The sequence below is a fragment of the Etheostoma spectabile genome, chromosome 5 (genome assembly GCF_008692095.1).
Source record: "Etheostoma spectabile isolate EspeVRDwgs_2016 chromosome 5, UIUC_Espe_1.0, whole genome shotgun sequence".
In the NCBI taxonomy this organism is placed as follows: domain Eukaryota; kingdom Metazoa; phylum Chordata; class Actinopteri; order Perciformes; family Percidae; genus Etheostoma; species Etheostoma spectabile.
Genome location: NC_045737.1, coordinates 427,850 through 452,931, shown reverse-complemented (window position 1 = coordinate 452,931; position 25,082 = coordinate 427,850). Strand labels below are relative to the sequence as shown.

General features: G+C 39.6%; 1 protein-coding gene across 11 annotated transcripts in view; it reads left to right on the top strand.

Annotated features, from left to right (window-relative positions):
* The window catches only part of LOC116689313 (citron Rho-interacting kinase), a 59,355-nt gene continuing 34,273 nt past the window's right edge, over nucleotides 1-25,082 (top strand). For 9 of the 11 annotated variants that reach the window (XM_032515821.1, XM_032515820.1, XM_032515816.1 and 6 more), the window contains exons 1-9: nucleotides 2-391; nucleotides 5,666-5,766; nucleotides 7,231-7,374; nucleotides 7,934-8,053; nucleotides 19,380-19,550; nucleotides 19,750-19,803; nucleotides 19,978-20,031; nucleotides 20,621-20,761; nucleotides 22,412-22,537. In XM_032515821.1, the coding sequence (XP_032371712.1) occupies nucleotides 5,758-5,766; nucleotides 7,231-7,374; nucleotides 7,934-8,053; nucleotides 19,380-19,550; nucleotides 19,750-19,803; nucleotides 19,978-20,031; nucleotides 20,621-20,761; nucleotides 22,412-22,537 (819 nt within the window). In that variant the 5' untranslated portion in view covers nucleotides 2-391; nucleotides 5,666-5,757. Of the gene's footprint in view, nucleotides 392-5,665; nucleotides 5,784-7,230; nucleotides 7,375-7,933; nucleotides 8,054-19,379; nucleotides 19,551-19,749; nucleotides 19,804-19,977; nucleotides 20,032-20,620; nucleotides 20,762-22,411; nucleotides 22,538-25,082 lie in introns of all 11 variants that reach the window. The other 2 variants (XM_032515812.1, XM_032515811.1) reach the window with 2 other exon arrangements.

Genomic DNA, 25,082 nt, shown 5'->3' with positions numbered 1-25,082 from the left:
GAGTTGGGACAGAGAAGAGAGGGAGAGGGTGGGAGCTTCCACTCACTCTTTACAGTATGTGATCACCCGTCTGCTGCATTACTCTACAAAGCCATTCCTCTATATTCCTCCACTCCCTCCATCTCTTCTCCACTCTATCTCTCGGTAAGCAACATTCTCCAGTTGCGCTCGCTGCCTCACAGCTTTCTGCCGTGCCACAGCACATCTCTCTCTCCCCTCGGCTCCTCTCTCTCCCCAGAGAGGATGACATCCCTGAATTTGATGAACCAGCGAAGCTCTCATTCTGGCTGGTGGCTTCCGAGGGAGACCCCACATGAACTGGCTTACTGGACGAGGAGGTGCCGCGTCTAAGGAGCTTTGTAGAAAAGCTGTCAGCTGTTGCAATCTCTGAGTAAGTGCTATACTATTTTACTTCCATGCTTACGGCTCCTATTAAAGATAAGGAAGGGGAATTAGGGGGATGACTTGGTCAAGGAAAGAATCTTTGCTATACAGCCCCGGAATGCTAGAGTGCATTGTTATTTTCCTCTTGTCAGCATGATAGATCTATTACCTGAGGGACTGACACTACAGCTGAGGATGTATGGAGTGATGAGATAGCATTGGTAGCACTGAGCTTATGCAGCAGCTGTATCTTGTCTATCAGGAGAGAGGGCTACCTTTGGTCACGACACTGAAATGCTGTGTTTTTGTTTTGCCTATCTCTCTTCGTTGCTGTGTTTACTGTAGCATACACTCATACAGATGGTTATCACTCCCTGGGGTGGCGTTCAAACTCATAACTGTTTGTATATGGTCCCAATGAGACCAATGCATGCTTTCTTTTCAGAAATTGGATTACTGTATACCAAGACTGAGGAAGTTTCAGACAAAGTTGATCTGAATGTCTGTTATGCAGGGATTTTCCAAATAATCTCAATCTTCCAGTTGGTAAGGTGCTGTAGGAGTTGAGCTTGAGATACATTCTAGAAAGAAAGCTGAAATTACAAAGTCAGTTGGAAAAGTATGATAAGATGAAGAGTGTGGTTGGAGGAAAATGTCTCTATGGTAACAGCAGGTTTTGTCAAGGGTAGAGGACAGGGAAAGGAAGCATGGGGCTTCAGCTGGATTACAAATTACAGAACTAACAAGACTTTTCAGGCAGAACAAAACAATAATAATAAAGAGATTGTGGGACACACAGAAAGGGATGGTCAGATAGGTGATGGTAGTAGCCTATACAGCATATAGTAGTTTCATGTACACTAACTGGATAATGATATCCATGCTTAGTGTGGAGTGTTCTTTATAAGTAATATAAGTAATATTTATATTTATTATGTAACTGGTTAAAATATTGTGAAGAGGACTGTGCAGTCACATATGTTGGTGTTTATTTTAGTCTTTGTTTACCTGTTTTTGGAGGCCAACCTAATTGGTGGTAAATGGAACACAGGAAACGAGAGATACCTGTGCGTAGTCAATAACTCTGCAGAACAAATCTGTCAATGCTAATGTGAGTTGTGATGAGAGAGAGAGAGGGGAAAGCTCTACTGCTCCATATACTCAAGTGTCATTTTCCCAAAAGCCTTCTTCAGAAGCCCACACTGATCCTCTTGTCATTTGGATTTGGGATATGATGACGGACTGGATTTTTGAAGTACTTCCCCAAGTGCTCAGCATACTTTTATAGATTGTGATATTCTGTCTGTCTGTCATGGTTAATGCATCAGTGCCAGAGCATTCAGGTGCAGGTATGTAGCTCTGGTGGCCCCAGTAAAAACTGGAAGTGTTTTAGTGCCATATTTAACCCATCTAATTATGTATTACAATCAACATGCAACATTTTCATTGGAAAGTTGAGGATTAATACCAGCCAATTAGTGATAAAGGCTAAAGGCTAATTGTAGCTTTCGTTGACTGGTCTAACACCTCTTCTACTGCAACATGTTCCACTGGTTACCTGCAACAATTTTAACATGACAACATATTTTCCTACAACTGGCTGCTTGGTGAACTGCGGGGGCGTGCAATTGCCAATACCAGTTTTATTTTTTAACCATTTCAGGGTAGGGTTTTCCTTTCTTAAGCTCATGTAACAAAATGCACTAGGCCTATAAAAAAGCCTCCAAAAATGTATAGCATTGTAATATCAAGCACAGATTCTATAGATGAGGCTGCATTTACAGATGCTCAGGTTAACCTTTAGAGTTGTTCCAATACCGGTACCAGTATTGGAAATGCCTTGTAAACTCCCTAAAATGCTAGTATCGGTATTGGCAAGTATGCTAGTCCAAGCACCGATCCAATACCCCGTACTTTAGCCATGAAAAACAACTTTAAAGAAGTTTATTGATGCTCTGATTCTGATATGACTTAAAGAAAGTACCATTCATTCTCTGTATGTATTTGTTTTACAAAGGGTTTGACCCGAGCCAGGCCATACAACGATCATAAGTACACTGTATTTATATATCTTTCTTAAGGCTAACATCTTTATTAGCCTTCCCTAATCTTTAAAGACTGGTGTCAGGAACAGGAAACCCAGGAGTTGGGAAACCATGTTTGAATCAGAGAACTGCTGCAATGGCAGAAACCTGAAGTGCTCTATCTTTCTTGCATAACTGAGCTATTACTAATTTATTGTTGTCATGACAATAGGCACAAAATATGTGGAGAGGATGGGCTGAAAGATCAAACTAGAGGGGGGTAGATGGGTAAAGGACTGTGAGCTTGAGAAGAATCTGTGCCACTACAGCATTGCAACAGGTCTGTAATTCACTGCTGCCTACAGCCCATACAGTGGCACTGGCCCTGGTCACCCTGCAGACTGAATGTAGAGCAACACCAAGACTGGGATGCGACCTCTCTCCACTCTCCTCCTCTTCAACAACTCTGACTCACACACATGCAAAAATTATTCAACCAACTAAATTGAGCTCCTCGACTTATGTTGCAAGCCAATGTTTCTCTGAATGTTAATGTTCTGTTGTTGATGAGCTCTCATAAAAAAGACAACCATATTTATGGAACAGTTCTGATTACGGGCACTGTATTATATTCCTTGCCTACTAAATGTAGGAACATTTTCTGGACTGAAACACGATTATGAAGAATTGGGCAATGTTCAGCAACCACAGATAGGCCGGCTCAGTGGTCAAACTGTCTTTCCTGTAGTTGTAATGAGCTTTTATTAAGTATAGTTATTTGTAATTGCTTTCAGGGCTATAATTATTGCAAAGGAGGGGCCCAGCTGCACAGTCTGTTAGCTCAGCTCATTATGGGCAGTCAGCTTGCACTTGAGTCTGGGAGGAAGACAGCCAGATCTGAGTCCCATCTGGTGCCTCAAGCTAGGATGGCACCACCAACTTTACCACTGGCTGGAAGTTCTCTACCCAGTATACAACACTAAATCATGCAGTGTTGTTAGCTTCGGAGCACATATCGATATATAAAATGTATTAGTGGGTTTAGAGCTCTGAAAGCCACCACAAGACATGAACCAGGCCTTCTACACCTTGCTATGCCCTGCTACGCCCTACCTCACCCTGCTATGCCCTGCTACACCCTGCTCCTCCCGGCTAAGCCTTGAACTGCTACAACTATTATTTCTAGTCATAGTTACTACAATTGCCATTGTTCATCATACCTCAACCGGCACTGGCAGATGTTCGTCCACCAAGAGGCTGGGTCCGTCTGAGGTTTCTCCCTAAAAGGAAGTTTTTCCTCGCCACTGTGGCACTAAATTCTTGGTCTTGGGAGAATTATTGAAATTGTTGGGTCTTTATAAAGTTTGGTCTAGACCTACTCTAGCTTTAAAGTGTCTTGAGATAACTCTTGTTATGATTTTACACTATAAATACGTAAATTTAATAAAATAGAAAATAAGACTCTCTAACTACCTTGCCATCTGGTTTCAGAGCAACAAATCCAAACGTTTGTTTTTGACATCTCATCCAAACCAGAGAGCCATTAATGTAATGTGCTTACAGGCCGAAGATCAGCAGGTTGCTAGAGAAACCTCAGCCAACACTTTTGCTCATCTTTGCATCATCACTCATGACAAGCCACCTGCTCCTGCATCATGTCATGCCAATAAAACTGGAATACCAGGCAGCAGGCTGATGCAGCTTGGGCACATTCTGTGTAGCCCGCTGTGGTACTGAACAGCTCACCCCTCAAATGACCCTTGAAGCCTAATGATTACATCAGTGACTTTTCCGGGCAAATATTAGCAAGCACTAGAGTCATCTCTAGAGACTCATCATATCCGTTCTTCATCTGCAATGTCTTCTCAGCTTTGTTTTTTGAATGAAAATGCTACTGTATGTGATTTACTGGGCAGCAATATAATGGTTATGTCCTGCTTGTCCTAGACAGTATGCACAATGGAGCACAGTCAAAAAACAATAAAACAATAAAACAACAGACAATATACATGACTATTTACTAGGGCCGGGTATCGTATACATTTTTTTTTATACTGCTACCAATACTATTAACGTAACTTTGATACCAGTTCCTAAACAATGTTTTTTTGGATAACAGTTTCTATAAAAATTCATTTTAACAAAAAATAAATTACAACATCACACATTACGAAACACATCTTTTTATTTATTTTTTCAGCTGCTACTACATGAGCCCTGTCTCTGTGCGTACGTTTTTCCTGCTTGCCTCTAGGACGTGTAACATGAGACAGCCAATTACCAGCATTATCAGATCTTGGTAGAAGCATGCTACATGCTTATTGGCTCACTGATGCTGATGAGACTCCTTAGGTATTGAAATTTGGTATTGAATGATGAGGCATTTTTACTCAATACTATGAAGGCAATTCGGTCTGTGCCTAAAAAGTATTGAATTCGGTACCGAGCCCCACTGTTTACAATCATGTAGTAAAACCCCACAGCCATCCACAAGCACCCTCATGTTAGCTGAGCTAAAGTTGAGCATGTTACCGTAGGGAGGAGTGGGAGGTGAGCCTCTGATTAATATAGAAATTCTCTCTTTGTTGCTCACTCCTCTGCCTTCCTCTTGATCACAAAAGCTGCCAAATATATCCAGTGGTGGTAAAAGAGGCTGTTGTGTGAACACAGGCAGGCTATTTATAGTCTCTGTTAAGCCAGAATATGAGCACATGTTTGGTCGTATCGGTATGGATCTCCTGTGAACGGCATACTTTATATGCTAGTCATCTTTGTGATCATGTTGCTGTATACATGGAATAATTGTGCTTGATTTCAGTGCTTGATTTCTATTTGCTCTTCTTGGTATTAGAATCATTATTCCAATTTGGTTGTTAATAAGGGCACATTTGCTTGATTACCTATGAGTAAAAAGTGAAGATATCTTGATTGCAATACTCCCAACTGTGATGTATAGATATCTTGATATCCCTTGTTCCCTTGTATAATAGGTAAACATTTAGATATATAACTTCTATAGCATGCAGTGACTTTTATGATGAGTGTCAGAGCATATATGGAAGGTTAATTATTCCAATTGACAGTCTGAAATAAGTGCAATCTATACATTGTGGTTAAGACAGGTAAGTGTTTTACATAAGAGCATTGAGTCAGCCCTTCAGTTTTCAAGAGAGGTTGTGCATAAAGACTGTTTGCCCTCATGTTTCTCTCCCTGTTCCCTTACTCCCATCCTTTCTTCACACTCTCCTCTCCTACAGATTAGTGACTACATCCATCAACTCTCTAAATACGACTGTCTCCTTTGGAAAAGCATCATTTAAAACACAAAACAGCCAGACTTGCTGGACACATGTCACAGGTATTACTCTTCACATGGTAAGAGTTTGTTTCCAGAATAAGCTAAATCATTCATCTGTTTGTTAGTTTGCCTACAGACTTTAGCCAAGCTGGAGTGTATGTGTGTGTGTGTGTGTTCATGTATCTTAGTGTTCCACATGACTTTGACTATCTGTGAAAACAGGGCTGTCCTTGTGGCATATTCAAATTTTTTTTAAATCATGGTGTAAAATCACAAGTAAATATAGCTTATAAGCACAACGACTGCTAAGAAAAATATACTAATAATGCTGCTGAAGTGCTTAACCTGATTTTCCCATGCAATGGAAAAACTGTGAAAAGAGAGGTCACTCTAAATGATAAAAACACCTAAATCCATAAACTCCAAGTTTAAATTTTATAAACTATGTTTATATTTTTACAAAACAATTTTTTTTATTTCCATAAGTGATTAAAAAAAGGCAAACTATACCTCATTATCTGTTTTCTTTAATAATGTTTCGATGTTTGTATATAAGAAGTGTTAATACTCTGTGGTACAAAGAATCTTTTGGTGGATTCGTTCTACCGGATGGTTAGTAGGATTCAAACATGACGTATTGCCTATATTTCTTGTAACTGTAATAAAATACTAAAAGTACAATTCAGAATGTGGTTCAATATATTCCACCCAGCATCTTGTAATGTCAAAAAATGTGGGCAGCAACAGCTGAATCACTTCCATCTCCATCCCACCATAAAGCCTAAATTTAGATCCAACAAACGCAAACTTTGCTGACCTATTATTGTAAGATTTCAATTAAGTCTGTATGACTCAAAACCTAACCTCTTTGTGTGAAATGAAATTCAATGCCATAACGTCACCTTCATGTGCTTATGCAAGAAGGATAAAGATACTGAATAATTGGCCAGTTGCAATGCATTGCATCCCACAAAAAAGTGCAATTCCTCCACAGACAGTTGTCAGTGGAAACGTAGTTTCTTACTTCCAGCCTATTTTATAGTCCATCATTAGCTAATGTTATTATCGATGACTGTACAACATCTGTCTCCTAAATGTGTTGGAAATGGGAAATCTTCTTGAAAAGTATTGAGTAATTCTTTGCATTAAGGTTCAATTCAAGTACAATGTTGACCCATCGCTTATACTGGCTTCAGCCCCATGCTGTGATGCCAAGCTGTTGTGAGCATGTGTCTGCATCACAGTCTATGGTCTGCATACTGACTGTGTGTTAGTGCTACCATGCACTAAGCCCTGAGACTGTGTATCTATGGCTGTTCTGCTAGCCCTGCTGTTTCTCTGGTTTACAATGCTCCCCAGGCCCCGTAATGCCGTAATGGTACTGGCACATCTAATTTTATCATCAGTCGCTACCAATGACATGTGCAACCAAACAAGCGCAGTCTTTTATAATTGCACACACACATACACAAACACAAAAAAAACATGGATCTCCATCTATCCATGCTATGTTCTTGTTTCCAGGTTGAACAGGAGATCTCCCTTGGCCAGAGGAAGATGTCTGATCTTGAGTTGGTGCTGCAGCAGAAGGATATAGAGTTGAAGGCCTCAGAGACCCAGAGGAACATCCTGGAACAGGACCTGGCAACCTACATCACAGAATGCAGTGTGAGTAGCCCTGTTGCTACTGTGGTCAAAACACATGGACCAAACGTGTGTGTGTGTGTGTGTGTGTGTGTGTGCGTGTTTGCATGTGTGTATGTGTGTGTGTGTGTGTGTGTGTGTGTTTATGTGTGCATTTACAAATGAGCTTTTATAATTGCATGAGATTTATTAACAAAATATGGACAACACTTTAAAAACACCTCTCAGCAACAATCAAATTATAAATTCAACAGCACAGCCTCCACAATGCCCATACAGTGGGATCAACACCTATTATTATATTAGTACCATTTACTGCACACTTACACTTATATTGTTCTATTATTATTTATTTTTTATACTTTATTGATCCCCAAGGGGGAAATTTATACTTTCTCCCCCTTGTAAGAACACACATTACACACAGGCCTGAAATACACAGACATGCGCAGGTTCTATACATGCACAAATGGAGAGATGTCAGAGTGTGGGGGCTACAACTGTCCACACAGGGACTTGAACCTATTAGACTGTATTAGTTTTAGCTGGGTAAACCATCAACTTATGTATGTCTTGGTTTCAGAGTCTAAAGCGCAGTTTGGAACAGGCTAGAATGGAGGTGTCACAGGAGGACGACAAAGCGCTGCAGCTCCTGCATGACATCCGGGAGCAGAGCAACAAGCTTCAAGAGATCAAAGAGCAGGTAGGACGGCATCTTCGGTGTCATCTTCACACAGTAGGTCAGTGTGGGTTCAAATATAAACTACTCACTACTAATGCTGTTGGCTCAAAACTGAATCAAGTAAGACAAATTCCTGATTCCTGAACTATCTAGCATTACAATCCCTTAAGATGTCATTCAAGTTTTATTCATTGTACAATTCTTAAGAGTTTGTTGTGGACATAAAACAAAAAAAATGATATCTCTTCAGGAGCAGATTTGTTTGTTTTTGACTCAATACTCTCACTTCTTGGATGGATATTTGCAGTGATGGCTATACTGTACTATGGCTCTAATTCACAAAGCAGAAATGTCAAAAGAATGATCCTTTAGAAAAGAAGGAGGTTACTGTAATAGTATTTCATTATGGCAGTTAGATGAAGCATGTCATGTCACCAAGGATGAGTGGGTGGGTTGTGAGCGTTAATTAGACACATGAGGCACACAATGTTGGAGTCTTACCACTCTCTCTATGGGTGAAGTGAGTATATAACATTAAGCACCTACAGTTTGTTCAGAAATGCCTAACGTTGCAGTGCCCTATTTAAATGGTTGTGTGATTGTCAACACTTTTTTTTTTAAATCCTTGAACCTTTTTACAACAACATAATGATGCAGTTCATCTTCTGTGTCACTGGAACGGGTTCGCTTTGGAATCAGAAATACTGTTAATGATGAAAAAGGAGCTTTACTGTATTACACAGCCCTTAATACTCAAATCAAATATGATGAGTTAGCAAGTGTGTGCGTGCGTGGTGTGTGTGTGTGTGTGTGTGTGTGTGTGTGTGTGTGTGTGTGTGTGTGTGTGTGTGTGTGTGTGTGTGTGTGTGTGTTTTTGTATGCATGGCAGCACCGCATGACCGAGTGTTGCCAACTGTGAGAATAAAGCTGTTACAAGAGTGACAGTTTAGGACAACAGAGAGAGAGCGTGGAGAATCATCTTTCTGGCATTATGCACCATTTTGTTTTTGAAAAAGGTAATAGAAAAGCAACCCGTTTTTCCCCAGCCTACACTAGTGCTGGGTACCAAGCACTGGAAACATTGTGCAACGGTTGCCATGGTGATGAGAGCCATATACCTACGAGTGAAGAGAGCACTGATGCAGTGGGCAGGCTGTCGTGATGAGGTGCTGGGGCTTGAGCTCATACTGCTTGAGAAACAGAACATTGCTTGATATACTGTACCACCCTGAAATCACTGATCTGTGTTAAAGGAATGCACCCTGTCCTGAAGAAAGCTTTTACTATCTCTTATCTTAAAGGTCCCATGACATGGAGCTCTTTGGATGCTTTTAAAGAGGCCTTGGTGGTCCCTAATGCCATATCTAAAGTCTCTTACCGAAAATTCAGCCTTGGTGCAGAATTACAGCCACTAGAGTCAGTCCCACAATGAGCTTTCCTTAGTATGTACCAAGCTTTGTTTTTACACGTGTGTGACACCATGTAGTGGGAATCCGTAGATGGCGTGCGAGCTACGAGCTTGAGCTAGAGTTTATGCTTAACGTGTTGTTCATTGCAATTTTCTCTGAAATGCCAGGAGACGTGCAAATGTGGCAAGGAGTGGTCTTGTGTGCTTACTTAAAAAAGTTGAGACTAGGAACTCGTTAAAATCTACAAAACAATCTATTCAAAAGGCTTAGGTCCTTTTTTGTGAGCGAGAGCAATGTATAAACAAACTAATGAAATGAAAACATGCTAAAAAAAAAAAAAAATCCCCTTAAAACTTTGTTTCAATGTTAAAAGTCCGGTAATAAAAACACAAGTCAGGCGGAGAATATGAAGAAACATTAGACGATTGAAAGATTGAAAAATGTCCTGAATCAATAGTCCACAATAAAAAACAAAAAGCGAGCAAATCTTTGGTCCAGCCAGTGTTCCTTCAACAATCCACTACTTCCTCTTGGTAACTACACGAGGAGAAGACACTGATGGCACACTATACACAAACCCCCACTCACCATGTCACTTGACTTTGGAACCCCCCAGGCGTCCGACACTTCCCTAACCCTCAATAAGAAGACATCTGCATTGGTTGCAGTTTATTTATAATGTATAAATTCCAATTACCCTAGTTATCTGAAACAGCTTATGGTACCTTGTTCCTCTACCTACTACTTGAGACACTCTACACAGCTTTTTTTTCTGTCCCTGCTATATCTTTCGCTACAGCTAAGAAAACATTTAGATTTAAAGCCCCCTCAGATTGGAATAACCTACCTGTAGCCATTTGATCCATTCTATCTCTCCTATTATAGTACCGTCTGTATCTGTCCATAGTCCTCTACAACACAATAATAACACATCTTCTAATATTGTTATTAATATCCAGTTTCATTCTGGCTCTGCCTCAAACTTGATTATAACTGTCTGATTTTGATGTTTGTTTTAGTTTTTTGTCTGTTTTTGTTTTGTTAACTGCTGTGTCTAATTATGATTGGACTGTATATTATTTATTGTTAAGGACCCCCTCAAAATTGAGATGCTGTATCTCAAGGGGTTACTCCTAATAAAGAAATGTTCAACTTCCCGTCATGGCACATTCATCTGGTGTCCAGCCATCGACCACCTTCCCAGTGGCCGGCTCAACCGATCAGCTGATTTGCTTTGTCTTGCCAGTCCCGGGTTCTCTGTCAGTGTGTTCCTCGTTTTAGCCATCTGCTTTTCCTTCTTGTTCTCCTTCTCGCCATTGCGTTTCTCCTTCTTTCCTGTTCACTGCCTCACAGGTAACTCACACTAATACTAATTTATCACAGGGGTGACTGCAGGTCAAGTAATGGCACACAGCACAAATCAAACACTACAAAATAAAAGCATGCCAGGTCCAAAGCAACACAATCAAATAAACCATGCAAACAGAAATTTAGTCAATAATTAAAGCAAAGCATATAAATTAACATGCAAAACAGATGACAAATCAGGCATAAATAAAGCAAACCAAAACGTACTGCACAAACACAAAAAAACTCTTCCGTGTGAGACAAACTAAATAATCTGTGAATAGCAATCATACATACATAGCAATCTTCAGCAAAAAGTTTCTTCTTTTACTAGTGTGGTGGCTCAAATTTATGGTCATTTGACTCCCTATGGTCTGTACATGAACAATCATACAGATGGTTGTACAGGCAAATCTGCTCGGCCAGCCTTTATCGCCAAATAAAGGTCAACATTCGTTTGCCAGGCACAAGTTGCGGTTGAACACTGTCAGTGAAATATTCGTAACATTCCCCCATCAGGATAACTGTCAGAAAGTAAAGGTGTGTGTTATTCTTTGCACCTCATAACCGTATGTGCATAACTGGGAGGAATCAAAAAGAAACCTTCTCAAAGCAATCCGTCTATGAATAAGTAATGATTAAACAAAAAAGAGTATAGTCTGTGTCTTCAAATTGATAGTTAGTTTGCGGCCCATGCATATTATTTAGCTCCGTGTTCCTATTGGTGCCTCTCAGCAGGGGTATTAATGCCAGCTAAATCCAGCATTTCATCTTGAAAAGCATCTGTCTCCCACGCTCTGTCATAGGACTGCAGTGTTCATCCTTTCCATGCAGAAACCTTGCGGTGTTGGATCAACAAACAGTAGAGATTTGGGACAGATTGATTTTCAAATTGGTGCCAAAGCCATTCAGACCTGCAAACATATGCAAAGAGACAATTTCACCAAACAAAAACTAAACAACCACCACACAGTTTCTGTCTTGGTTGAGTGAATAATATAAAATTAGAAGGCAGAGACACTTTATGGGCTCTCACTGTAGCCCTGTGTATTGTGTGTGCATGCACAATCAAGTGCAGTGGATTTAAAGAAAAAAAGAAAATGAATGCAGGCAGAGTTGGTAACTACAGTGGTGTGAAAAAGTGTTTGCCCCCTTCCTCATTTCCTGTTCCTTTGCATGTTTGTCACACTTGAGTGTTTCGGAACATCAAACCAATTTAAACAATAGTCAAGGACAACACAAGTAAACACAAAATGCAGTTTGTAAATGAAGGTGTTTATTATTAAAGGTGAAAAAAAAATCCAAACCATCATGGCCCTGTGTGAAAAAGTGATTGCCCCCTAAACCTAATAACTGGTTGGGCCACCCTTAGCAGCAACAACTGCAACCAAGCGTTTGCGATAACGTGCAATGAGGCTTTTACAGCGTCCTGGAGGAATTTTGGCCCACTCATCTTTGCAGAATTGTCCTAATTCAGTTACATTAGAGGGTTTTCGAGCATGAATGGCCTTTTTAAGGTCATACCACAACATCTCAATAGGATTCAGGTCAGGACTTTGGCTAGGCCACTCCAAAGTCTTCATTTTGTTTTTCTTCAGCCATTCGGTGGTGGACTTGCTGGTGTGTTTAGGATCATTGTCCTGCTGCAGAACCCAAGTTCGTTTCAGCTTGAGTACACAAACAGACGGTCGGATATTCTCCTTCAGGATCTCTTGGTAGACAGCAGAATTCATAGTTCCTTTTATTACGGCAAGTCTTCCAGGTCCTGAAGCAGCAAAACAGCCCCAGACCATCACACTACAACCACCATATTTTACTGTTGGTATAATGTTCTTTTTATGAAATGCAGTGTTCCTTCTACGCCAGATATACTTGGACACACACCTTCCAAAGAGTTCCACTTTTGTCTCATCGGTTCACAGAACGTGGTCCCAAAAGTCTTGGGGATCATCAAGATGTGTTGTGGAAAAATTGAGACGAGCTTTGATGTTCTTTTTGCTCAGCAGTGGTTTTCTCCTTGGAACTCTGCCATGCAGGCTGTTTTTGCCCAGTCTTTTCCTGATGGTGGAGGCATGAACGCTGACCTTAACTGAGGCAAGTGAGGCCTGCAGTTCTTTGGACGTTGTTGTGGGGTCTTTTGTGACCTCTTGGATGAGTTGTCGCTGCGCTCTTGGGGTAATTTTGGGCCGCCGGCCCCTCCTGGGAAGGTTCACCACTGTTCCATGTCTTCGCCATTTGTGGATAATGGCTCTCACTGTGGTTCGTTGGATTCCCAAAGCTTTGGAAATGGCTTTATAACCCTTTCCAGACTGATAGATCTCAATTACTTTCTTTCTCAATTGTTCCTGAATTTCTTTGGGTCTCAGCATGATGTGTAGCTTTTAAGGATCTTCTTGTGGACCTTACTTTGTCAAGCAGCTCCTATTTAAGTGATGCCTTGATTGTGAACAGGTGTGGCAATAATCAGGCCTGGGTGTGGCTAGAGAAATTGAACTCAGGTGTGGACAACCACAGTTATAGTATGTTTTAACAAGGGGGGCAATCACTTTTTCACACAGGGCCATGATGGTTTGGATTTTTTTTCACCTTTAATAATAAACACCTTCATTTACAAATTGCATTTTGTGTTTACTTGTGTTGTCCTTGACTGTTGTTTAAATTGGTTTGATGTTCCGAAACACTTAAGTGTGACAAACATGCAAAGGAACAGGAAATGAGGAAGGGGGCAAACACTTTTTCACACCACTGTATTTCCAAAATAGGCCAACACTTTTTATATATGGTTTCACATGGTCTTTACACTTTGACAACAGTAATTAATTTATGGGCTCTGAAAAAGGAGCAAAAAAGATTTGTCATTCAAAAATGTCCACCAATCATTGCCTACGGTCTGCTTGGCATGAACCAATGAGATGTCTCCTTGTCCCGCTGTGCGTACTTTACCCATCCGGAGTTTGAGCTCAGTGCACATTGTCGCTGCATTGCAAACAGTAGTCATGTTTGTTTTAAACATTTGTTATGCAAATATATATATAGAATGCTGTTTTATTCATTATTAAACAAATACATAAATAAAGAAATGCATACATGAATAAATAAATAAATATTCATTTGAAATACATCATGAAATAAATAAATAAGGCAATAAATACATAAATCATTAAATAAAAGTAAATATCCATATAAAAAGGAATCAATTAGTTAATTAAACATATTTAAAGGTTTTATTTTTACTTATTTCATGGTACTTTTATTTCACAAGTCCACGTTTATTTATTTCAAGAGACTTTTATCTCCTTATGCCACATTTATTTATTTCCCTCTCTATTTATTTCCAGTTCTTATATGCAAATAGGGGCGTGGCTATCTCTCACATTCAGAACAGAGCCGTGGACCGGCAGCTCGCGGAGCTTTGTACCTAGTGCACAGTCACCTATTCTGGGGTAACTGAACCACCAACCAGCGCTGGCCAGGCGGAGAAACACGACCGTCAGTTTGCGGTGCTTTGTACCCAGCCCACAGTCCCCTATATTCTGGGGTATGGGGTAAATTCTGGGGTTCAGTTTAATGTGAATTAGAGCAGTCACTTGCCCGCTAGCTCACTTAACAACGCCTCAGCTAATGTTGTGTCAGAGAATGTCTAAGACAGGCTCTGGTTCTGTCAACCTGCAGTAGGTACAGAGCAACAGGGACTGCCCATTTCTGCAAAGCTCCATTTTTCCGACTTCTTAATAACCTGAAAATCCTTTTGGTCCGACGTCCATCATCCCATTGTTACGCCCATAAAGGCTTTTGGATCACTGGAACTAAATAGAGAGGGAAATAAATAAATGTGGCATCAGTAAATTAAAATAAAAGCTAATATTTTGTCAGTAGCAACCTAAACCTGTCATCTGTCAAATACAGTTGCATTGGGGAGTCACACGATCGGCTGGACAAAGATGGCGGCCTAAAGTGTAGCTCCTGGTCCAACTTTGCCAAATAGTTGTTTTAAATGGTTCCAACGCTGATATTCTAACACTTTGTGCTTGATAGAGTTACTTAAAGCAGAATGGCAAACAATAGCAGAGTACAACGCACCGATACTGATGCTGTTGCAGAGACAATACTGGAGAAACAGAAAAGCTACTTTGAACCACGTTTTCTCTGTGGAACAACATCTTGACTGTCACAATATTGGAGCCTCGTCAGCAAGTTCTAAAACAAAAGGAGTAGCCATTTGTTGGCATAAGGAGTCTCCAACTTAAAGCGTTGTCCTCTTGGTCAGATGATACAGGCAGGATTGTGATCTTTTTATTGATTATTATTATAATTTATCTAATTATAATCTGAAAAAGTAAGCAGCCGCAATTTAAGATGTCTACTTTATAGAGGAGTAAGGAGGATGGTGTCCTTTCAGTTCCCAACTTTAGGCACTATTTATGGTCCTTTTTGTTAAGGCCCCTCCTTACCTGGTTTGACCCAGATACGTCTGTTTGTTTGCGTGCTGTACATTATAAAGTGCTATGATAAAACCATGGTCACCCCATTATGTTCTTTCTGCCAATATCTCCAATAAACAGTGCCAGCTATTCTTTGGCCCCATTATCGCTCATCTTATCAAAACTTCAAGATTGATTGAAAAATATTGTCGTGTAGCATGTAACTGGCATGCATTTTCTCTATTGTTCAACAATAGAGTGCTCCTGATTGGTGGGAGGCCTATAACAACCCAACAGTGTGAACAAAGAGGAGTTCATTATCTAAAAGACATTTTTAATGAGGTTGGCTGGTTATCTTATTCCGACTTACAAAACGCATTCAGTCTACCATGTTCCTCATTTTTCTTTTACCTTCGATTAAGGTCAGCACTCCAGGCATACAGTGTCCCTTGGCAGAGCTCTTTGCCCATCCATCCTATCCGGAAACTATTTACTGAGCAGCCAAAAACCTGTGGTATGGTATCCAGGCTCTATCAGTTTTTTTATATCTGGTCGCTTCGACCTTTCTATTGAGAGGGTCTGGGAATGCAATTGCCCAGACCTGAGCATTGATTTTAACTGGCATGATGAATGGTCTCCAGGGTGAAAATCCTTTGTTGTTTGACCCATCCACCACCCCGACCAACCTCCCTGCACGGCTTTTCGGCTTTTCAATACTACTCACTACCATACTTGTTCTGTGATCACGAAATAGGCTTCCCATTGGAAAACATTACTTCAAATTTCTCAAATTCGTAATCAACACACCAAAATAACAACATTAACGTGACCTGTACATGACTCAATAGATTAAATAACGTGACCATTTCACAAACTGCCATGAGACTGGGAACCGAAAACTTTGAGTTTCCCATCTCAGGGTAAATCAACTCAGATATCAGGGTTAGACTCAGAGTTTGTTAAACCTCCTTCCTGAATGATAGAATGTTGAAAGCATTTCCTTCCTCTAAACCATTTGCTAAACTAATCATGCATTATTTACATCCATGTTTGTTTGCAGTCCTCTTAATCTTTGCCATCAGCTGTCAGTTAACAGAACAGTAATACAATTTTATTTTTTATTTCTATGGTTGACAGTTTGCCCAGCCTTGCCCCCTTTAGTTACTGTTGCTATGCTTTCCCAGAGCATGTATGCAGTTTATAATGATAATAGCGGCAGATTCGCAACATGACATTCATAATAATTTATATAATTATACTGTGTTAGAACAACTGAGGCTAAAGCCCAGGTAAAATGTCAACCCCCTCACCAGTTAATAATCAATGTAAAAGACATGAAACAGAGAAACAGAATAATTCTTGTAAAGCAGTGTTGAGCTGCTAAGCCCCAGTATTATATAGTAAGTATGATATGAGTGTGAATTTACATTTTTCCTTATGTCATTCTAACATAACACTGTTGGGCTGCTTATCTTATTTACCAAATCGGAGGCTGGGGTTTAAAAAATAATCATCAGAACTGTAAAGTATTTAGAATGTCCAGTAAATGGGCTAAAATATTGTCACAGGTATGGTTCTTTAACATTTAATTTCCACGTGCATAAGAAATAATAAACAAAAATTTCATACATTGGAATAAAGAATGTTTAGCCCCTTTGTTTGTTGCCCTGTGCTTCTTTTTCATTAGTTTTTTATATGGGAAAAAAAAAACAGGCAGTGTATATTTAAGGGCCCAAATTTACTGTTAAAGGAGGGAAAAAAAAAAAAAAGTCAAAATCTTTAGTGGAACCTGAAACGTAGTGAGCCCATTTAACCCCCTTAAAATGAGGGTGTCAATTTAAAAAAAAAAAATTTCTTTTTTATATTTCATTTACATTTCAAGGCTGAGATGGAAAAGTTTTTGAATCAACTCCTTTCAGTTTCCTGATCCCGGCAACTATTTCCTAATTACAAATTTTTACCCTTTCCAAAGTTAAACTGTTTAGATTTGCACTGTTTTTTTTTGGACTGTGCAAATTCAATAAGAAGTAACCCCTATAATCTTTACACAGACGATTTCTGTTTGATGGCTTTCTCACCTTGCTCATCTTTTAGGAGGGGTTACATCTGTAACACGTAAAAGAATTATAGTTTGTTCACTTTACACCAATGCCTTTATTTTTTTCTTTTCGGTTTTCCTAGAAATGTTTTTTTGTAATAAAATAGCCACAAGGCTAAAAAATAAAAAAAAATACCTCCTTTTAGCGGTCCACAAGCCTTGTCTTTAAAAAGTCTTTGAAACCTAATTCCCTTGTCTTTATTTTCCCCACACGGGGCTTGTTTCGCCGAAAACTACTGAAATCATTTAACAGCTTTTATTCACTTGGTAAGTGACAACAAGATGAAAGGTAGTACTCAGGAGATCCAGGTGGTCCTCAGTGATGGGAGCTGTCAACCTGCTCTTGTAGAACCAAACGAGTCAGTGGATGGTAGGCACATAGGTACTTTTATACTGTACACAGGTGGTTTTTCTTACATGACCCATACTAGTCAGTTCCCATCAAGGCTGTAACTTTGGCTTGAGTAGTTGGGGGAACACAAAACAGGGGTCTGGGGGTCCTCTGCCAAAAGAATGTTTTCGATTTGAATCCCATTTCCTGCATTTCTACATACATTTCAGGGTTTTTCATGGCTCAGAATGTGCCTTTTCTTTGGAGGGGGGGGTCTACGCACGACAGTAAGCATGATCGGTCCACGTACAGCAAACGCAATGAGTTTGTGTTACCTTATTTGTCAGAAATCTAAATGCATTTGTCAGCTATTTTTTAACAATTTGATAAACAAGAATGTGGATTGCACTTGAGTAAATGAAACCCCAAACCACAAAACTGCTCAAAAAAGTGGTATTAATATTTAATTACAACTATAAAAATCACCAGAAGAGTCCGACACCGCCTGACTCTGGATGGACAAACTAAGATATACGCTCCTACTCTAGTTTATGTTCTGCTTTTCAACTGTTGTTTGGTAAATTGCTATTAATCACAGTCAAAGAGGATTTTATCTACTATTTTTTCTCTCAATTCTTGTCATCTCGGCACTAATTTCCCTTTGGGGCTGGCTAACACCTCTTTCTACTAGAATGACTGTACTAAACTATGTATAAGAAAAAGATGTCTTACTTTCTTTATTGTTTAAAATAGGCGCCAAATGTTATATAGGGGCAGGGGGGACATCCCCTCCACATCCTAGGATCCTATACATAAGGAAGGCCAACATGTGCTGAGGGATACAGCCTGTTACTCAGAGATGCATGGTTTAGTATGTAATCTCCCGTTCCACCTAAACCATTTTAGCCCCTAAACACCATGTCTGATGTTGTATACTTCACTTGTCCTAATCTGTGCCGGTGGAGCATCAGTCTCCCTGAATGCAGAAGGATGCTACTTTTTATTAGCCTGACAGACAGGGCCCTGTTCCCTGTACGCTGGTGAGGAGGTTGAAATTAGATCTGTTAGGCTGTGACTAATGACTTTTAAACAGACATGTGCATGAAGTGACTTTGGCTGATCAAATTTTTCTCTCCACATTCCTATTTCCTGCTCATTGACTTTTTATATCATTAGTGTGGTTATACTTTCTACCATTTTTGAAGGGTCTGCACTCCCATTATCACCAAATAGTTGACATATAAAAGCTTTTATACAAGCCTTTTAATTGGCTCCATCGAACCGTTTTCATCCTGTTGGGTTTGTATGTACCAGTAGCACATCTAAAAACGCATCTCTTATGAATGAGCCTGTTCTTATAAATAATGCAGTTTACTTCTAACAAGAACATTTTGATCAAACAACTTCAAGTCAAACCACATTGGGGCTGACGGAGAGCTCTTTTCCACTTAAGACATACAGTAATTATTTTTTCTAAATGTGCTGCACTGGTAGAAGGACACTTTTAATAGCAGCTAATAAATATTTTCATGTTATCTGAATAAAGTGCTTACAAGTGGCCAGAATTTTAAAAGACTGTGTCCCATTAGATCTATGTTTTGGCATTGGTATTTGCTCTTCTAAGTGGAATTTACTCCTAATTTTGTAGAAATTCCCTTTACTAATGTCCTCTCCTTTCCTCTCCTCTCCTCTCATCTGTTCTCCTCTCTTAAATATGGGTGATTCTATGGTTTTTGTGCAGGAATATCATGCCCAGTTGGAGGAGATGCAAGTGTCCATAAGACAACTGGAGGAGGACCTGTCTGCTGCCCGTCGCCGTAGTGACCTGTATGAGTCTGAGCTGAAAGAGTCTCGGCAGACCAATGAGGAACTAAAGAGAAAGTCTACCGACTACCAGCATAGGATGCAAAAGGTCTGTAATTGAAGCTGTCAATTGTTATGAAAGTTACATGGAAAGGGTAATAATTTTTCACAGTGTACCTTAATGTAACAATACAATACCATCGTATTTACAGTAACTCACTTGAAGTCATTATAAAGTTTTTACTTTACTGTCAAACTTGCCATAATCATTAACAGGAGGAATTTCAAAGTTTGTGTTATGTTCCCAGGTCAAAGAGCAAGGCAAAGCAGATGCAGAGGAGCTGATCACCAAGTTGGAAAAGGTAGAAAATGAAGTTCCTCTAACTGTAATTAGATTTTGTGATTGGTGAGGATGCCAAAATATGTCTAGATAAGGGCACTGTCACTGACAAGTTCAAGTGACTCGTAACAAGGGATGATAAGCTTTAGTCTTCAATATCTCTACACATCACCGTGACTGTATTTTCCTTTTTTAGACGAGTACTGAGCAGCAGACCAGGATCCAGGATCTTCAAGAGAAACTTGCCAAGGTAGAATATCTTAACTGGGAAGATTAATGAATAATTTGTGTGTGCTTGTACTCCCAAATGCAAGAGATGTAACAGCATTTTACCCTTTTAGATGAGTGTATAACACTTATTTATTTACCCTCCGTGACCTCGTTTTTTTTTGCTCTGTCTTTAGTCAGACTTGGTCTATGGCCCGAGAACGATTAAGCTGTCTTTTTAAAACAAGAGTTACTGCTTAATTATCAGCACTCAAACAGTTTAGCCTCATTAGTAAAGATAATTTCATCCTAATGGTCTTATCCTAGAAATGAATATTTGAAAGTACTATCCATTCTGCCTAGAGACCTGATAGGTCCTGATATTCATGGCGGACTGAGCCCACATTTGGAACGAGTCTACTTCTGACTCAATGCAAACCACTTAATGAAATAATCAGTAGGGTAGGACTGTCTTTTTAAAATAACCCAGCCTAGTTTGTTTACGGATTTCATCTTAGCAATATACATCAGTTTGTTTGCTAGTAGACACTGAACTTAGCAAAGGGATGCCATTTATTTCTTATACTAACAAACTTTTTGAGTGTTTTTATTTACTTATTTTTTACCCCTAGTCTTTAAAGGCCACCGCTGAGGCTACAGACCTCCTTCAGAATATGAGGGTGGCCAAAGAGCGCATGGAACGAGATCTGGAGAGGCTACACAACAAGGAAGACTCCAGTGACAGCCTGCGTAGACGCCTCCGTGAGACTGAGGTAAGCACGCACGCACGCACGCACGCACACGCACACGCACACGCACACGCACACGCACACGCACACGCACCACACACACACACACACACACACACACACAGCCTATCATATGTGTGTTCTTGCCCATTTTCTTCTTGTTTCTTGTTTCTTCCTGTGTTTTGCTGTATATATGCAACATAATGGACCTCTTTGTGTTGCATGAATAAATCTGGCTTGTGTATCTGCTAAGCACAAAGAGCCCATATGTTCTCTTGCACCTTCTGAGGAACACTGCTGTGATGGCATGATAGCATGACCGATAAATGTTTGATGCAGTTGTTCCCAATTTAGAAAGGCAAATCCACTTGTGATTTTTGTATTTCCTGGTTTGTGAAACCTCCTCGCTGTTCCATTTTTGTAAGACACACAAAGTCTTTAAGCTGATAAAAAAAATTACATAGATGTGTTATGCACAAACAATCATAGTCTTATGGTATCATACCAGACAGACTATGCAGCCTTTTTTGCAATTCATATTCTTTTTTTTCTACAAATCTCACCAAAAGTCTTATTGTATTTATTGTACAGAGACAATCTGCAGTCTTGAAAACATAAATCAGTTATGTTACAGGTGCGATAAAGCTAATCAGTCTGCATGTGACATTTTAGTAATGGATTCTACAGTGGCTCAGTAATTCTTGCTCCTACTTCTGCTATAATGTTAACACACGGTTTCTATGCACTTTTCTTGCAGGCCAAATTCACTGTTAAATGTAAGCAAAAGGTGGAGGGTTAGCTCAGTAGGTAGAGAGGGCGCACATACTTAGAGGTTTATTCCTTGACGTGGAAGGTCAAGGGATTGAGTCCAACCTGTAATGGTTTCCTGCATGTCTTCTCCCTTTTCCTATACAGGTGGAAAGGCCCAAAAGTAATCTTTAAAAAAAAAAGTAACCAAAGGAAACTGTGTAAAGTTATTTTAATAATGGTCCATTTTTTATTTTACTGCACTTTAATTATGTTTTACTTCTGTTTGGCTCCAATGTTTTGTTTTGCTATTGTTTATGCTTTTTGCATCGGACAAACAACGCAATCCATCAACTTGAATAAAATACTGCTATAAAGATATGCATGTGTATATCTTATGCAATGTCTCTAGTTACATATACAGTATTCTTTATTTTTTAGTGGGGTTGTTATGAGTTCTTCTTAAACAGCACTTTATCAGCAACGTATTGAGCACTCAACATGTAAATGTGGTAAATTAGCATAGGTTAATTTGGACAGGACAGTCAGAGGAAAATAAATACGCATGTGGTCAAATTTAAAGCGCCGTAGACCTCTTACACCATTACACATCAATGCAAACGGGCTCTGTGGAACCATTGAGAGGATCCTGGGATTATAAGATATAGACATTGAAGAGGTGCATCACTAACAAGCCAAATGGATGCAGCTCCTACAGTGTATCATCAGTTTTTCCTTGAAGTGGAAAACCTTGAAGTCTAATTAGCATTTCTATTGTTTTGAGGACCACATAGCAAAAAGTACCATTTCAGATGGATCTTTTGACCTAAGGATTCATTTTTAAAACTAAAAGAAATATTCTAAAAATCACTTAACATGTGTGTGCGTGTGTGTGTGTGTGTGTGTGTGTGCATTTCTTGTTTTCAGGATGGAAGGAAGACTCTGGAGAACCAGGTAAAAAGGCTGGAGATTGTGGAGCGCCGGGAGACAAAACTGAAGGACGAGCTCCAGAGCAAGGCCGGGCAGATTCAGCAGATGGCAGATAAGATTCTGGTAACCCACCTTTCACCACTTGTTTGGAGCTAAAATAATGAGAAGAGGTGTGAGGTAAACAAAGCTCATCATTGCAGAGGAAGTGCTATTTCACATAATATTTCTGAAAAACCTCATGTTCATCGTTTACTATCTTTACGGATGATCTGGATGTAAACTGTTTTATGTGGACTGGTATGTATCAACCTATAACTGTTGTTTCTATATACACATGGCACAAAGCTAGCCTGTATAAATAATAATAAAATATAGTTTTACGTAATATTGTCCCCATGCTACACCCACATAACTGCTTTCAATTAGTTTGACTGATTAGTGTGGGCGTGTACGGACTGTTTGTCAACATCTCTCTCTCACTCTCCTGTTAGTTTTGTTGGATCTGTAAGGTTGGGACAAATTGTACGGTTGTACCTACATGTACAATATAAATGATTCTTTGTAGTCCATAGAGTTTGGTCACTTCACTTATTCCCTTAATCATACCTCAGAGGTATAATTAGCCAGTGAAAAGCAACGGTGTGGGTGTACAGGGGAAAGGTTAATAAGTTGTAATAATAATTGCTGTGTTCATTTCTGTGTGCCAGTTCCAGGGCTTGGGTATTGTGTATTAGTTCCACCTGTGCTCTTCCTGCTATAACAAGTGAAAAAAGCTCAGAAGAGAAGAGGTCGGGTTGACCTCATTGATGTGAATGACATCTTGTGTCATGACATTGTGTGTCTCACGCGCACTTACACCCGCTTACTTACTACATCCATAGTGACAAAGACAAAGGACTGGTTTTAGTGCTTGGATACTCAAAAGTCCCAGTTGATGAAAATGTGTCTCTGGATAAATACATTATACAAAGTAATGCACTGCCTTGTCAACACTGCCTTTAAATAAGGTAAGATAAAACATTAAAGTCTGTGTTCACACTGAAAATGTTCTCACATTGTCTGCTCCAACTCTCAACAGATGACATTAAATACACAAACATAAAAAAACACCTGTGTCAGCTGTAGAAAGATCTGACACACACACACACTCACACACGTAACACAACATATGGTCAAACATATTGTTTGTGAGGTGATTACATTTCTTACTAGTTCCATCACGCTAAAAATTCCCCTTGCAATTGAGCCAAATAAAAGCTCTTTATGACGGCTTTTTTTAAAACACCATGGGCCCAATTTAACGATCTAAGCGCATGCCGTGAAGCGCCTGGCACAGCTGCGTTTAAGGCGTTTACGAATCCACTTTTGCTAGTTTAACGGCAGAAAAAAGGTATGTGCGCCAGGCGCATGGTTCAAAAGGGTTGAACTTAGTGTCTTAATTACAGTTTTTTTCATTTGCTAAACAACAGTGGGCACAACTGGAGTCACAAAACTCTTCCTTAAGTGTTTTGGGAAACTCTAGTTCCATTTTGATTGCTTGAATACAGTTTTCAAATCTCTACACACTTATGCCATTGCTTAACCACAACCTGCCCAACACTGTGGATTTACAGCACTTTCTTCTAATGCTAACACACTGTTGTCTCAACTGTTAACAGCACATTCAAAACAGAATATATTTCACTGGTGCCTATCAAACACTTCTGGTTGCAATTTTAGGTGAAAGCGTAAGCAGGTGTCATGTCTTCGACTAACTAGTGATATGGTATTTATAGAGAAAGCTCAGAAAGCCTTTTTTGTGTACAAACACAAAATAAGAATTACAGTTATACACTGTACCGTATGAGAGAAACAGGTAAAAGAGCATAGATACCAATATGTCCAGGTAAGGTCTGAGGTTACATACACAGCTATAAAAAACAAAATGTGAAAAACACTGCCTTTACTATAGTAAAACTGAGTTCTTACTGTTTTTCAGAAAGTAATGGAGGTGAAAGTAATGGAGATACCACATCCATTAGTATTTAGAGGTGATGCAGACATCCAGTGTGATGAAGCTAACTTGCCACATGATGCTAGAGAGAGGCAGGATTAGTCATACTAGTCTTTGTTACTGTTTTGTACATTTAGTTTTTTCCAGTAATTCCATAAATGACTAGAGACAAAATATTACGTTGATGCTAACTGCTGATTTTCATTCCTTCTCGTTTACCTTACGTGAAAATTGGTATAGCATAAAATCTGTATCTTCTCTTTAAAGAAACTATCAGGTCGTGTGAAGTCACTCAAATTGTTCAAACTGTAACACAAGTTAGTATTTTCTGTATTGGTGTTTGATGCTAGTGTTTTTACTCTCAGTGTGTTCTGAGTGACAGTGTGTGTTATCTCAGTGAGGATTGTTCATAGTGTTACGCTGCACTAAGCCTGGTTTGTGTTCAGAGTTGTGTTGCTGTGAATGAGTTTTTTCAGGTGATGTGAACCGTTTAGTTCAGGTGACTGTTGGTAGTGCAGACTGTAGTTTGAGTTTTGCACACGTAGCTCCAGTTGTGCCCACTGTTGTGTAATCTGTAACTGTAATCATAGGTGTGTTTTGGGCGTAACGTACAATTAACCATTTAGAGTGTCCTCTCCCATTTCCTTTAGTAATAGTCAGACGCATTTGTACCTT